This window comes from Phycodurus eques, chromosome 1 (genome assembly GCF_024500275.1).
Source record: "Phycodurus eques isolate BA_2022a chromosome 1, UOR_Pequ_1.1, whole genome shotgun sequence".
Taxonomy (NCBI): domain Eukaryota; kingdom Metazoa; phylum Chordata; class Actinopteri; order Syngnathiformes; family Syngnathidae; genus Phycodurus; species Phycodurus eques.
Window position 1 is genome coordinate 714,461 of NC_084525.1, and position 17,090 is coordinate 731,550.

The 17,090-nt window shown below is 43.2% G+C and overlaps 1 protein-coding gene across 1 annotated transcript in view; it reads right to left on the minus strand.

The window, feature by feature from the left end:
- Positions 1–6,438, minus strand: part of sema3bl (sema domain, immunoglobulin domain (Ig), short basic domain, secreted, (semaphorin) 3bl) — a 56,308-nt gene extending 49,870 nt beyond the window's left edge. The window contains exon 1 of the mRNA XM_061670921.1: positions 6,045–6,438. Within this exon, the coding sequence (XP_061526905.1) occupies positions 6,045–6,147 (103 nt within the window). The 5' untranslated portion in view covers positions 6,148–6,438. The remainder of the gene's footprint in view (positions 1–6,044) is intronic.
- Positions 6,439–17,090: the final 10,652 nt, after the last annotated feature.

Below are 17,090 nucleotides of genomic sequence, written 5' to 3' on the forward strand. Positions count from 1 at the left end.
ATCAGATTGTGTGACAACAATCTAATTGATGGGCATACTCATAACTTTGGTGCACGGTTGAGTGGTGTTAGAAATAAAAAAAAATGAAAAAGAAAACGGACGCACACGGTGGCCTGAGAGAAGCACGGCGGAGAGATGCTGAAACAACGTTGCGGATCCAGGCCAAATAAAGAAACAATAAATCAGCGCGGAGCTGAAGTGTTGTGTTCAGGGTGTGGCGACTTTGCAGAAAGCTTGGACAAATTGCCGTCTCGAGAGTGAGAGAGGGAGCGACCCCCCGCTGGTCATGGTGCAATCGCTCCAAACGACTTTGAGTAGAGGGAGCAAAGCACTGTGCTGGATTCTGGCTTTCCACACATGCACGCCTTTCCAAATGGATTCTTTGGTTTGTTTGAGCTAAGCGCGTAGATTAGGTGTGCGCTTGTTACTTGTTATATTTGTCTGCTTTATGGACAGTGTTGGTAACGTAGCTTAATATTTTCTTCTAGTTATTTTTGTTTTCCCTAGTGCATCTTTTATTATTTTATTGCTTCTGACAAGGGAATTCACTTTTTTTAAGATCTGGAGAGTGGATACAAGATTTTAGTTTTTATTAATTCTTAAAAGTCATTGGCATGTTTTCTCAGTTTTTAATTTTTAAAATTGTTTTTATGTGTTGAATTCTTGACAGTCGGTTACTGCTATCTACGGTAGTGTTTCCCAAACCGTGGTCCCCATACTACTGGTGGTTCCCAAGAAACCCAAAGTGGTCCCTGAGGAATTTTGCGGTTACACTTGTGACATCAACTCAAAATTGTTCATTTTACAGGTCATGGTTTGCTTGAACCTTTTCTCGCTGTCATTCCATCTGGGTTCAGTGAATATGGTTGGAGACGAAGGTAGGCCTATTATTTAGCGTTATTTGGCACATTGTATCATTTTGGGTTTTTTTTTATATTTTGGGTTTTTGATCAGGGGTCTGGGAGCACTTAAAAAAAATCAACTTGTGGAAAAGTAAAAGAGAAAAATTGCTGTCGTTACACTATAACATAACATCACAGCGAAGAAGGAAAACAAAGAAAAGACTGATGAAAAAGAATAGTGAACGTGAGGGAAAAAAAGCGCTGAAGGACAAGAATGGCTGCCACATTCGACTCAGTTCCGGCAGGCTCTCGGATTATCCCGCCGGGCCCAGGAACAGCTAACACTCGTCTTTGTATCGGTTTGTGGGCGATGCCGACAGAGCAAACACGCTCGTTCATTCACAGGCGGCGAGACAAAACTAACACAACTCTTGACTCTGAGAACTAATGCAATTGGCTTAAAAAAAAAAAAAAAAAGGCCAATGGTGAGAGCGCTTCTGTTTTCAAGTGACCCCCCGCTTTTGCTGAAAACAAAGTGAATATTGTATAAGACGGACTGTGTGTGTGCCTCAGGTCAGCTAGTTTGAGTGTGTGTGTATAAATAGTCCCGGCAGGAGTGAATAAAAGAAGTTGGCACGTTGTCGGCAGAAGACAGACAAACGCACTGAGGGACACAGAGAAACGCATGACGGGAAATTGCTCTGGAGCTCCTTGGAGGGCTGCAAGCATATACCGCGCACAATTAAAAGCATTCCGCAGATTTTTATTAAGAGTAGTAACTTCTTTTTACACTTGCGTGAGATTGAGGTATGTAAATGATTATTATGTGTGCGGCGTATGACCTCCATTCACATTACGCCGTCGTCGTGGTGAAGACAGTTTTGTTATTCAAATGTTAGTATTACACTGGTTATCTTATTTTCACTGTTGTATGACAGTTAAAAGGGAGATTGCAATTTAACAAAAAAACCTTCTTGTCCTTTTTGTCAAAACTCAGTCTGACAGGACAGTAGTACATGAATGAAAGCATCTGCGTCCCTCTTTTCTGAGCAAAAGTAGCTCATGGGAGACTGATGAGGTGTCAATCATTTGTGGTGCGCAAAAGACGAGCAAACAGATGCAGAGCGAAGGGACCTCAGGCAGCTGAAACCATTCCAAAGTAACATTTGATGCCCTCTTTTGGAGTTTTCATTTGTTATACAGTCCCCAAAATAAAAACTTCAAACCCGATAGTATTTCATGTTTGAGTTAACACTGCGTCACGAAGAAGTCGCGCGACCAACGTAGCAGCCATGGCTAACGTCCGCTCGTTTGGAGCGCTAATGCTAGCTTCGTTCAATGTTACTTGAAACGCCGCCCGTGCAGTTACTTGAAGATTCATGATAGCTACAGATCGATGCTGCAATTGATCCCATTTGGAAAAACCTGCTCACTTTCGAGTCAGTAACAGTTCAAGTAAAGCAAGCGGTTATCAAACTGTTAACAATGTCAACAGCAGGTAAGGTCATTAGGATTTTCTCCTTTGTTTGGTTGTTTACTATACGTCACTTCGATGTAGATTGTAATGTTTGCGGCCCTCGATTGGCAGGAAGAAGCACAAAGGTTTCCCTTGGTAAAAACTGCTTTCTTCCTGTTTCAAACTGCTCTGCGTCCTAATTGATTGAAATGAGGTAATGACACCTTTTCCTGTCGCTAAATGACTTCCTAATGCTCCTGGGAATACAAACACCCTCGGGCTATTCCTGGTTGTCAGGAATTTGACGGACAGAAGAGGCGCAAAAGATTGAAAAAAAAAAAAAAGCCGCACCGAGCTACATGGCCTCCGGTGAAGGTGGAAATTATTAAGAGTGTGTAACCTGTGGGGTTATAGGTCGTGAGCTCAGGAAGCATTTGTCCACTAATAACAATGTTATAGGCAGAGTGTTTGTTCTTCCCACAATCTGTGAGAAGCCTGCAAAAAAAAAAAGTGAAACATTTCCAGACTGAAGTAAAAGACTGTTCATGGCTACTTGAAAGTGGAAAAACTGAAGTCATTCACGAGCTTGGTCACAAACCCTTTTCTCTCTCCGGTAACACGTGCATTTTGTTCCCAGTCAATATTTGCTGCAGAGCTTCTCAATAAATATATTTTCAAAAATCAAGAATTGTTAAAAAAAAAAGATGTTTCCAGCTTTAGTTTGAATCGCCTTGGTGAAGGATGTCACGAGATGTCAACATATCACACAGAATGTACAGTAGTTGTGTCTTGAGTATCAAAGGAATCATTTTCACTGCAGTAAATCAGGAAAGTCTTCACGCTTTATCAGGGTTAAACGAGAGGCTGGAATTGTTTTACTGTAGTAGTAGTAGTGGTGCTTAACTTACTTTTACATGTGCGACAATTAAGCGTGTAAAAATGTTAGCTCAAATATTGGCAGTTGAGGTAGGAAAGGTTTTAATATGGTGACAAGTTGACCCAAATTGTTATTTACATCCTTTCCGATGGGAACCTTTTTTTTTTTTTAAACACAAATTCCAGACCGATTTGTGTTCAACTGATTGAGTTTCAAGAAATGTGTGTTTACTGCCGTCCATCAGAGTGGCTTTTAAGGAAATGTAAACTTGAGATGGAGAGCACTCACAATAAATAAATCAATCAATCAGTCAATAAAATACAAAATAAAAAACCTTCGACGACTTGAAACAAGAGTGTTTAAATGCAAACACATTGGCCAAACTGGCCTTTGCGGAGGTGGGAAAACAGAAGGGTGCCAAAGAAGACAACATCGTTAATAAAAATCACTGAGTCTCATGGAAGCATGAACTGTTTTTTTTCTTGGAACTTTGTCCATTCAGCTGTGATCAGTCTTGCACACAAGTGAAACTTTAGCCTGCTAAGAGTCACGAGACCATCGATGCATTCATTTGCAGTAAAATATCGTTGTGTCCATGGCCGCTAATGTTGCTTCTTCTGACTTTTCCATTCTTTTCCATTCATTTCCATTCGCATCTATTTTCTTATCCCAGCTGACTTTGGGTGTTTGCACTGGTTGCTAGTCAGTCTCAGAGAACATATTAAAACAGACAGCAATTCACGGGTGCCGAAGCTCCACTGCCTGCACATGAGTCCGTTGTTTTTCGCATAGGATAAATAATACATGCCTGTGAGTATTTCTATATTGTCTGTCCATATGTGTGGCTGCACCATTACTGTGCAAAACGTTAAAGAGTTATATCACCGCAACATCAACGCTATTCATTACCCCATCTATGGCCTTTTGTGTTGTGTGTGAGTATGGAGCTAGCGGAAATACACGACGTGCTATGTTTAGTTTGACAGTCAACTCCAACTGGGAGTGGCATTGCCCAGCTTGAGCCGCTCTTTTTTTTTTTTTTTTTTAGAATTGTTATTTGGCAAACTGCTGCTTGTTGCGAAGCGAGTTGAGTTCGCTGCCACCACCTAATGTAAGTTGGCTCACTTGTACATCAACGTACCGCTGTCATACAACATAGTAACAACGCCTGTAGGAAATAATACATGCTCGGTGTCTGCAGTGAACTACTTTAGCACAAGTCAAACCAAAAACATCCACCGGCACTTGTTTTTTGTCTCTGTCCCCTCTGACTGCGGTCGTCACAGTCCCTCCGACAGGAAGACGACGTGACTGTTCTCCTGAAATCAGGGCACGGAACTGAAGGAAATCCTGTGCGATATCTATCACCGATGAAGACTATACACTCCCACTCTGTCCCGACTGGAAGCAAACAATGAGCTCGGCTCGGCAAAAACAGAGTCAACAGCCCTTGAAAACAAACACGAGCGCGCACACGCGCCGTCTTTTGCGAGCTTCTCATTACAGCTCGATGAGTCACGGCCAAAAGTGGGTTTAGATTAGATGCCGGAAGAGGAAAAAGTACATGTATACAATGCGATCCAGCTCAAAGAATTGCAAAGCGAACGAAAAGTGGAATGTGTGGAAATTCTTGTCCGCAGATGTTGCACCTGAGAGGGCCTGCTGGCTCTGCCTCAATCGCTCTTCTGTCCAACATGATGCCAAAGTACAGAATTTGGGGGGTTTCTGATCCGAAGCAACATAAGAATTAAACTGATAAATGTCCTGTGATGAGATCAAAAGCTTATCGGTTGAGAAATGACGCTTTGTCGAAACAAGATTGGGTCCGACCTGTGTGATCGTCAGCATTCGCAAGTATGCTTTTAGGATACAAAACGGCAAAATTCTCACATCAGAATTCATGGAAGTGCAGAATAGAACAGTGCTGAATATTCAGCATTCACGCAAGTACTCAATCTCAGCATTGACTCAAAGTTTTTTGTCTGTAATGCAACATTGCCTCCGAACATTCACGCCTCAGCAGGAACGCAATCAACATCTAGCAAGAAAACAAGACTTGAATGCAGGTGACAGTTTTTAAGAACTGAGCTCGGTAGTTTCTAAGTCATTTTACAGTTGCCCATCACACTTCATAAATTAGCCAACATCCTCCTCGGGTGTTCGCTCGCCGCTGTTAATAAACTCTAATAGCGAGAGAATCGCATCCCGCAGAAGAGCCAACCTTCGCCAAATGACCTCCGGCTCTCATCCCGCTGGCACCCCGCCCTCCGAACTGTACAGTAAAAGCTCCACTGCAGGAAGCCCGCAAAAAAACAGAAGCCAAAAATGCACATTGTGTTTCCCAACCTTTATTGAGCCGATGCATAGACTAGTATTTGACATTCGAAGAAACTTCTGTGTCACAAAAAAGGAATCCTATACACATTTCTTTTCTCCTGCTATGCATCATTTGTTCTACCTGTCACTATACATCGCTGGCATAGATAGACGGCCAATCATACGTTATTTGTAGTAAAAAAAAAACATATGTATTTGGACCAATTTTGTAAAATTGTATAATTTTCCGCAGCACACCTGACGGTACCTCACGGGACACTGTTCGGGAATCACTGCATTCAATGATCGTGTTTAAATGTTCAACAAGCCTTAATACTGACAGCCACCTGCATAGATAGATCGATAGATAGATAGATCGATAGATAGATAGATAGATAGATAGATAGATAGATAGATAGATAGATAGATAGATAGATAGATAGATAGATAGATAGATAGATAGATAGGTAGATAGATAGGTAGATAGATAGATAGATAGATAGATAGATAGGTAGATAGATAGATAGATAGATAGATAGATAGATAGATGTACCTTTATAGGAGAGTCTGAGGCGCGGCACATTTGACTTGCTGCCTGAAGAGACGCAAGTGGCGAGGAGCGCCAAAAAAATGCAAATGGGAGTAAATCCTGTCATTTTTTTTTTCTGGATGAAATATTCTTCTTCAGGCAAGACTGACTCCTCAACTTTAAGAGACCCTCTAAACCATCGGATTCAATTATTCCAGGAATGTAAACCCGGGAAAGGTCCTCCTATCCCGGAGAGTCTACATGAGGAGTTGTTTGTGTCCCCCCCCAAAAAAAAAAAGGCTGTGGATGCGCAGATGCTGCTTGCGAGCAGGCGGTGTGCGCGTCTCTCTGGGCGCACTGATGGACTGACTGACTCACTTGGGTTGGGACTGCTCCTGCACTTCCTCAGTGCTTCCAACACATGTGCAGGGGCAGAAGAGAAGACAAGTACTGTATGGTTGGAGCCAGGAAAGGAGCACCACGCCTCTCTCTCTCTCTCTCTCTCTCTCTCTCTCTCTCTCTCTCTCTCTCTCTCTCTCTCTCTCTCGCTCTCGCTCTCTCTCTCTCTCATCTCATTCTCTGCACAACTGCATAGTGTGGAATCCACTCTTGAAGGAACACACCATTCCCAGTAGTATGTGCGATTATGTTTGTTTGTAGCAAAAAACGATTTCTGTGCAACTCAGTGTAGGGGTGGGGTATGGATCGAGATCTTGATAAGAAAAAAAGAACAAGAAAAAAAGAATCAGAATAAGAATCATCTTTATTTGCCACGTATGTCCAAAACACACAAGGAATTTGTCTCCGGTAGTTGGAGCCGCTCTAGTACAACAGTTTACAGAACACTTTGGGGACATAAAGACATGCAGAGTCCTCGAGCACTTAGAGCAGTTCGAATGACTAATATTGCAATTGTCCGGCGCAATGACCATTGTGCAAAGGGCGCCGAGACTTCAAGGAGTGGATGCGGTTTAAAGTGACGAGTCGTGCGATCATCTGGGACAATGTCGGTTGTGCAAATGTTACAGATACTCCTCAATCCGTGTGCAAATGGAGCAGATGCTACTGTGGCATGAGTGGCCAGTATATGCAAATAGTGCAGCATGGCGAGACAACTACAGTGAGTGCACGAGTAATACATAATTGGCCCCGCACAAATGTGACAACCAACTCAAGTCAAAAAAATTCCAGCTTGTTGTAATGGAATTATAGGTTAGGTGTTTAAGAAGTTGATCGCAAGAGGGAAGAAGCTGTCGGAATGTCTACTAGTTCTAGTTTGCGTTGATCGGTAGCGCCTACCCGAGGGAAGGAGCCGGAAGAGCCGGTGACCGGGGTGCGGACGGTCCGAGAGGATTTTGCACGCCCTTGTCTTAGTTCTGGCAGCGTGCAAGTCCTCAATGGTGGGTAGGGGGGTACCGACAATCCTTTCAGCAGTTTTGATTGTCCGTCGCAGTCGGAGTTTGTCCTTTTTTGTAGCAGCGCCAAACCAGACTGTGATGGAAGAACACGGGACCGATTCGATGACCGCTGTGTAGATCCGTCTCAGCGGCTCCGGTGGCAGGCCGTGCTTTCTCAGAAGCCGTAGGAAGTACATCCTCTGCTGGGCCTTTTTGAGGACAGAGTTGCTGTTGATCGCCCACTTCAGGTCCTGAGAGATTGTAATTCCCAGGAACTTGAAGGTCTCGACGGTTGACACAAGGCAGCTGGACAACGTGAATGGCAGCTGTGGCGAAGGATGCCTCCTGAAGTCCACGATCATCTCTACAGTCTTGAGCGTGTTCAGCTCCAGGTTGCGTCGGCCGCACCGCAGCTCCGGCCGCTCCGCTTCCTGTCGATATGCAGACTCGTCACCGTCCTCGATGAGGCCGATGACAATGGTGTCATCTGCAAACTTCAGGAGCTTGACAGTCGGGTTCGCTGAGGTGCAGTCGTTCGTGTAGAGAGAGAAGAGCAGCCTTGGGGCGCCCCAGTGCTGATGCTGCGTGTGGATGAGGTGGTCTCCCCCAGCCTGACCTGCTGTGTCCTGCTCGTCAGGAAGCTGTAAATCCACTGGCAGATGGCAAGTGAGACGCTGAGCTGGAGAAGCTTGGCAGAAAAGAGTTCAGGGATGATGGTGTTGAACGCTCAGCTGAAGACCACAAACAGGATCCTCGCGTAGGTCCCTGCACTGTCGAGGTGTTCTAGGATGAAGTGCAGTCTCATGTTGACTTCATCATATGCAGACCTGTTCACTCAGTAGGCAAACTGCAGGAGTCCAGCAGGGGACCTGTGACGGTTTTGAGGTGGTCCGGCACGAGACGTTCAAAGGACTTCATGACCACAGATGTCAAGGCGACAGGACTGTAGTCATTCAGACCCGAGATTGCAGGTTTCTTGAGGACTGGAATGATGGTGGAGCGTTTGAAACAGGATGGTACTTCGCACAGTTCCAGAGATTTATTAAATATCTGTGTGAAGACTGGAGCGAGCTGGTCTGCACAGACTTCGAGGCAGGATGGAGACACATGGTCTGGGCCTGCCGCTTTGTTAGTCTTTTGTTGTTTGAAGATGCGTCTCACATCCTGTTCGTGGATGGTTAACGCAGAAGTCAGAGGTGTGATTGTGGTCGGCGGTGCGGCTGGGTGGGTTTCGGGTGTGAAAGTGTCCTTTTCAAAGCTGACTTTATTGGTACACACACATCTTCACAGAAACTAATATAGGATGTGACAGTGTCCGTATATTCATCCAGGCTGCCAGCTGAATTTTCAAAGACACTCCAGTCTGTGCCGTCTAAACAGTTTTGAAGTTCCATCTTTGCTTCATTGGTCCACTTTTTCACTGTTTTCACTGTAGGCTTCGCGCATTTAAGTTCTTGCCTGTATGTCGGTATTAAGTGAATTAAGCAGTGATCAGACGAGCCCAGGGCGGCACGAGGAATGGCACGGTATGCGTTATTTAGTGTAGTACAGCAGGGGTCTCAAGTGTTATTTTCCCTGGTAGGACAGTCGATGTGCTGCTTGTATTTAGGGAGTTCGTGGTTGAGTTTAGCTTTGTTAAAGTCCCCAAGAATAATGAGGGGTGAGTCCGGGTGTTTTTTTTTTTCAATCACCACATCACACATCACATCAGCAATGAGACTTTTTGAGCCTTGGAGTGCGTTAACTGTGCACTAGTTGCCAGCCAATTGCAAGGCACCTACAGACAACAACCAGCATACACACCTATGGGCGATTTAGAGTCTTCACTTAACCTCTGTGAGGCACATATGCTAACCATGAGGCCATTGTGCTTTCTATAAAACACATTTAAATTGAAATTTTCAGATTTCCAATTTTAGGTGACAATGTCGACAAAGACAACGTCCCCACATTTCTCTCCCACGGTGGGAGGTGTTCAGTAGTTTAATTAAGTTGTGGGGTACATCCGCCCCACTCTTTTGCATCTATTCACACTCGAGTCCAAGTGAACACAGGGGTCGTGGCAGGGTCAGCTGTGAGCCATTCAAGGTGTCAGTGTTACCACAAGCATGAGTCTTGGGAACACTTGTTTTGAAGCGGGAAAGAGGCTCCCATTGCGCTTCGTGCTGGTTGGGAAGGTGGAAGAGTAGTGGAGTGTCAAAGTATAAGCAGGAATGCTGTATGCTTGAGAAGAATCGTGTGTCTCATAGAATTGTGGAAGACTCATTTGAAAGACCTCCCACTTTCGCAACAGGTTTTGTTTTCCATGAGGAACGTATTATCCTAAGGCGACATTTCTCACCGAGTGGCACGACATACTCTCTTTCGGAAACCACAGATGTAGTCCATCTCTGTTTTGATCCCATTGTCTCTCCCAGTCTTGTGTAACAGTGCTATTTAGGTAGTTATTGCTTAGATCTCTGTGTTTAAAGTGCGGTCTAATTCCACTGCTATTGTTCAGGCTGAAATTAACGCTATCATCCACCATTTCTAACACTGGAATCCAGCATTACAACAAAGCCTTCGTCGCTTTGATATGACGTAGGCTAAATGCTTGTCCGGCCTCCACCTGCTCCTTCCAACCCCGTGTGCTTTCGCCGTTCTCTATGGCTCAGTCGACCTGCGTGCTGTCCATATATGGGCCTGCCCGTTCGTAGGTCAAATATTTCATTTCTTCTCCGTACTTTTAGAGCGCCACCAAGTGATCCTGTGCGGGAATGTATAGGATAGTCACTAAATATAAAAAAATAAATATTGAAAAAATTAGAAAGCTGTATCAGAAGCTGATAGGCTTAATCCGCATTCTGTAATCTACTCTTGTAGTGGCTTGGGTGAAAATTACTTTTGTTTCAACAAAAAATAGTTGTGGATTTCAGCTTTAACATGCTACTTCTTTTTTCTCTACGGTGGAACAAAAGGAAGTGTTGTTTGGTTATTACAAGAAGCATTAAGGCTATGTTTAAAAAAAAAAAAAAACAAGAATATATTTGTGACTATGAAAATGACGTTACGCTAAAGAAAACAGTTGGAATTTTCCAAGAAGACAGTCATAGTTTTTTTAAGAAAAGCAGTTGTGATATATCAAGGAAAACACTGAGTGCGACATTACCATAAAATACGTCACTAGAAGGGTACTCAGAAAAGAGCCGACCTCCAATTAGGCCAAACAATCTTATTTACCATGAGCACCAAATTGGACACTTCTATAGAAAATGTTGAACAACATGAAGAACCTAGGCAATCAAGTAGCCCTGATAGTGACAGACATCAAAATTGCCTGTTGACTTGCTCTCAATCGCCTGCGGCTCCTGATTGGACAGCACTTGTCACAGCGTAGACTGAAGGACAAATAGACAATCAAAGTGGCAATTGGAGGCCACAAGCAAATTAAAGGAAACTTAACACATTCACTGCCATTGACGGCTTTCGAAGTCCAATAGCCATGTTTACTGGGAAGGCTGGCAGTGAATGAGTTAATGAAATTTCACAAACAGCAGCCACACACCGCTCCTTCCGCTAGATCGCTGCCATAACTCGTCAGAGGAAGTCGTTGATGGAAAGTAGTAATTACAATTCCCCCAGAAATGTGTGTGTGAATGCTGAGAGAGTGTCCTCGCGAGCCCAAGCAATCCAGACCATATGTCTTTTTATTTCCCTGCGGGACACCTCCACTTTTCTAGAAGTGACAAAAAGTGACACTCAAGACTACTTTACCATTTAGTTAATTTCCTTCTGAACCCGTCTGGTTTGTATTATAACTTGCCTTTTTAGTCTCGCCTTCAACCACAGTCCAACTTTACTATGATTGGCCATCTTTTTAGTCATTGTTCATATAATCACTGTGCGATCTGCATGACATTCAATGTAGCAGCAACACTAGGGATTGGTTCCAATGTCCCTCAGTGTGTGTACAGTATTATGTTATTATTAGCATCACAATTGGAGCTGCATTATGACCCATTTAGCTGTAGAAAAAAATAGACGTTAGCACGATTTGGAGAAAGTGCGTTTTTAGAATGTTTAGATTTCAAGGAACGCATGTCTGAAGAAGTATTTACCCCAAAGTTAGGGGACTTTAAAAATAAAGGTCGCGATCGTGTTCATCATATTTGCTAGTTACTGGACAACATTTAGTTATTTATTAGGAACAGTCCAGAGACCAATCTAGGGTGTGTTCCACGTCTCACCAAAGGTCAGGTAGGATGGGCTCCAGATCACACACGGCCCTAATGACGACAAGCAATGTAGAAAATGGATGGATGGATGATGATGGATGGATGGATGGATGGATGGATGGATGGATGGGTCTTATATTTGAGCATTAAATACATTTTTTCAGAACAGTAATATCATTTTGGCATTTGAGTTTTTGAGTTTGTTGAGCAATGTTGCTACAATTAATTGTCCACGAGAGACATTTTTTTTAGCTTGCTTGTTTACTACCTTTATATTTTATATTTAAAATCTTTGTATATACTGTACATCATGGCATGCAACAAAATCCTTTCACCTAACAATAAAACATAAACAGAAAAAACAAGTATAAATAAATGTTCTTATAAATTACATAGCGGCTCATGATTTTGACTATTTAGGAGACAAGTGGGGGGGGAAACGTTTACACACAAACTTTCAAATGTTTTGGAAAGTCCTCCTCCTTGGCTGGAATATTTTCAAAAAGGCTTTTCAGTAAATGAAAACAGAGTGCATGAAAAAAAATGAAAATACTGGACACGGCCTTGGTGTGAATGGCGATGATGAGAAAACCATATTCAGAGTAAATGGAGTCCATTTTCTTTTGGTTTGTTTGGCTCTTTTAATGCCCAGCTTGAAAAGTTCAAGTATGATCCTTGCTCTTGAAATCCCTGAGCAGATATTACAATGTCTCACCCTCCTAAACTCATACAATGTAATTGACTTTGACAGGCAAAATCCTTCTCTGAATTCCCCTTTGTTGCGGAGCTGCGCCCAATTGCCTGACTTAATTCTTTCGTCTGAGACTCGCATAATCCTCCAGGGAAAAGATAACGCTCTTTCAATCATTTATGGAAATAAAAACACAAGACCCCTTCCGAGCATCTTGTCGTTGTGTCACTTCGACCAATCAGACCGCAGTCCTTGAGTGCAGACTGGGAATAGCATACATAGAATCCCAATGCGGAAGAGTAGATGGAGAGCACTCTCAAGGTCCGAGGAGAGCGCTGGCGTGATTCTTTATTTTGTCGTCATAAATGTTTCAATGTTTCTTGACATAACGGCTGTGACATCGATTCCGAACAAAGTGTCTCTAATAGACGTGGCAGCTACAGTCGAAAATAAAGCTAAAAGCCTTGCATTTACTGTGTTGTTTATTCTTCGTGGCAGGCCCCAACAGATCATCAAATCCAGCATTGAAACTCGGGAGGAGCGTAGTCTGTGTAGCTTCAGCCCAACGTCCTGGTAATCCCGGAAGAACTGAAAGGAACTGGACTTACTCGTGTGGTTGAAAACATTTCACATTTGATCAAAAAAAGGCTTGGGCTGCCCTAAAAAGAACGGACAAATCTTGTGGGCCTGCTTGATTCAACCTAAATGCTACCTCTCCTCTAAAATGAACTCAGGTGCATTAAAGCCGATAGTTCAGTTTGCTCGATCGACTACAAACACTATCGTACGAGCCCTGGTGTCAGTGTTGTGCCTGAACGAGTTCCACGTAGGAAAGTTCATGAACTAGTTTATATTTGGGGCACACGTTAACTGAACTTAGTTCATTTGTGCCTGATGAACGTTACTGTGAACTCGCTCGTTCTGGAGTTTTCGAACGAATGTTGATTTTCATTCAAGAGTGGCAGATTTCGTTCGGGACTTCCGGGACAAAATCCGACTGATCACGCTATAAACGACGCATGTCGGCGGATAAACGCCGCGTTTGGCGACACGTTCGGCGCGGCTGCGTCCGGCATTCGTGTTTATGTCGAAACTGCGCGAGGTGCGTTCAGGGACACTGCGGAAATAGGAGCGAATGTGTTCTTTGACACATAATTGTAAAAATTGGTTACTAGGAAAACTATTAATTGTATCAGAATGCTTTAGTTAAAACATTGTCCAATCCCACCGTCATAATATGCAATTTGCCTGCCTGCGTACCATATATATATATATATGGAGTCAGGCCAATAAAACCCAATTACAAAGAAGTGATGGGTGCACATGGCAAAAGATACATTTCTGGTACATAATTTAAAGGGAAAAAAAATGGATTTGCCAAATCCAATCCTGATGGTCTCTTTAATGATCCATGCCAGAGCAAGTTCTCTGACAAACATGTCCTCCTTGGCAGAGATTATGATGTTCTGTGCTTCGAAAACTTAATGATGGAAGTCGTGACCACTAAGTACTGTTAAAGCTTTAATTTTACGGCAGAGAAATTTTTATATGGCTATTTAAGAGGTCAAAGTGTTGTTGTTATACGAAACCGTTTCAGCCGTGTTGATAGTATGTCCCATTTACGCAGAACAAAACGCTTTAAAATGACTTCCTTATGCAGTTTGCCTGCTTTGTGAGTATTTTTGAAATGATACGGATCTGCGTCAGCAGAGTTCCGAGCGGGCCTGGTAGCGTTTAGCGTCCAGTGGTCAGTGGTGAGGTCGCAATTTAATCAGGACAGGCGAGAGTCCCGCGTGTGGGAGTTCACCGCTAAGGTCAGCGTGTAATCACTCTTAATTGAGGCCTGGGACCCAGACTCCCATAAGGGGCCCCCGTGGCGCTTGCATGGCTGTGTTTGTGTGTGTTGGGTTGGATCGCATAATAAAGGAGGCTTTATGTTTTGCTCTCCTCCATGAGGATATTACCTATTTATCTGTGGTGGACCCCCGCGTAATGTCAAAGCAGTGTTCAGGTGGTCAGGTTACCATCCAAATGCTCGGCTCGTTCCTCTTCATTATCCTTTTCATGTGGGTAAATGTACAAGGATAACCTTTTTTGTCTTGGTATTTGCAGTCAAATTGAAGTGTTTTATTGCAGGCGACACGATCCAAATCAGAAAGGGCCAAAAACAAATGCTTAGCCTTCGTAAAAGCATTTTGCTTCCGAGCTCAGTTTGCGATATGAAAAAATGAGCATGCATCACGTCAACAAACTTGAGTTTTAGAATTCTTTTTGTTTTCCTCCAAATGTTTTGTGAACACATTGACAGAACACTGACACCATGTTAACGTGTTATAAACTCACTGGTCACAGCGTTAGGTGTACATGTTCTCTCATGATGAGCTCCAATACCACTCGTTTCAAAATGTTTATTATTGTGCTAGTTTGCATCGTACTGAAATCGGTTCCTAATAATTTGATGCTTTTGTGTATAGATAAATAACGAGCATATTAGAAAATAGCTCTGAGTGTGCTGCAATACAGGTGTGCAAATTTATTAGATTAGCCAATCAGAAAGCTTGAAGAAAGTAATCCCCCCCCCCCCCAAAAAAAAGACAGCAAAAACAGTGGCAAATAAAGGTGACAAAACAGTTCATATTAATAAATGAGTATTAATAAAGATGATATTAATAAAGATGTAATGAGTTTTTGTGAGTGGACACTGCAGTTTTGTTCTAAACGCTTCTCAAGGTTTTCCAAAAAGTACGTTTTGGAGACCTTCAACGCAGTTTGGGTGTGGGCGAACCGGCCACCCGATGGAGAAATACGACACAGAAAAATGACGGATAGATCTTGTTTGTTTCCATAATAAACGCAACTTATATGCATTTTACTGGGGATGTACATTTTGTGTGTGAGTGTTTATGTGTCCCTTGGAAACTTCCTGTCCGTTGTTCCAATCTTTCCTGCCAGACCGTCCTGTTTACTGCCCACTAAAGCAAGAGGAGACATTGAAATCATAATCACTAGATGGAAAACAAACCCCCCCCCCAAAAAAGAAATGTGGTCGTGTGCGTCCACTCAGGGAGGACAAAGTGATGACGGTCGTGTGGTTCCTACAACATGCCGAGGTCGCCAGTCTGCCCTGGAGGTCACCGATCCCTTGGACCCTCCATCGGTTTGTGTTCAAAATAATGTCCAAACACACACACGCGTTGGTCGTGGTCCATGACCTCTTGACCTGTACATCATGGTCCCAAATGTTTATTTTCTGATTAGCACCATTCTTAAAGACATCCATCACTGCTGTGAGTGTAGCGGGAGGCTGTGTGTGTGTGTGTGTGTGTGTGTGTGTGTGTGTACGTGAGTGACAAGGGGATTGTCCTAATATTGAGTTGGAATATAAAGTAAATGCGATGCAATATGTTGTGTATAAAATACAGCTTCTCCGCCGCACATTTCTCACCTCACGACCATTTCTGCTTCTTCTCGGCCAATTTGTTTTGCGCTCTCACTTTGACCTTCTCGCTGCTCTGCTCCACTTGACTTCCGACCATAAACCTCGCGACCTGGTTTTCTCAGGTGCATTAATAAGTGCAGTAACGTTTGCGGTCGTGCGCGTATGTGTGTTTACGTGCGTTCACAAGAGTGAAAACGCGAGCAAAAAAAAAAAAAAGGAGTGAACTGGGGATTTAAGGAGGGAGAATTGTACTGGAAACAGATTGTAAATCACGTGGTTTAAGTTCTCATTGTGTGGATACGTATATTTCTTTTTTAAAAGCATCTGTGCGTCACAGGCTGCTAGTGTGACACACATAAACACACTAGTGCTGCATGTGTAATTATTTGGGTCATTGGCTCCGGATGGGACTTAGATTTTTATGCATAAACTGACAGAAGAGAATTTTGGCTTTACTGTATCCAATTTTTGGGATTCCATTTTTCTTTATTTCTGAATGAATAAAGCTTCATGTCATGCGTCATCTGACAATAACACATTTCGCTACATGCTTTGGCAAGACCCCGTGAATGCTTTTGCAAACTATATCTTGGCATGCATGTTTTTCCTTCGGAGAAAAGAGTGGTGCAGAAAAAAAATCACTGCAAGTGACGATGGTGGGATGCACACTTCCGTACAGCAATCAATTTAGGCTCACAACCTTCACGTCTCTTCGAAACCTGAAGAAGAATGTTGCCTTTAATCACCCCAATAATCACAAACATCCAAAATTTAAAAAATGTTAAAAAGTAGAAAAGACATTTTTGGATTGGCCCAGCCAGAGTCCTGACCTGAATTTGATTTTGTGTGTGTGTGTGGGGGGGGGGGGGGGGGGGGGGGGGGGGCGGAGCATTATACTGAGAGTCAGTCATGCATTAAGACTTGTGCCTAGAATGGATAAAATCATGACGGAGGAGGCAAGATGGGAGCATGAACCATGAGGAGAAAACTTTATATTCAGTCCTGTACAAGAATCTTACACCAAAGAAACTACATTCATGTACAGTGACTCTACTTTTCTACTTTTACCCTGATCCTTGGAATCGGATGACTGCGTTATTCCTTGGTTCATGCCCCAAAGCTTCGAGAAAATCACTGGAATTTTTGTATGTAATCCTGTTGATGGTATGTAAAGACTATTCACTGTTTTGGACTCAATGTGGAAATGCTGGCGGGGACACGATGGCATGATTGAAACTCTTTTAAAATGGACTAAAGGCAACGGTGGTATATGAGATAACTATCCATCCATCTATCCGCCGTCCATTTTCTGAGCCGCTTCTCCTCACG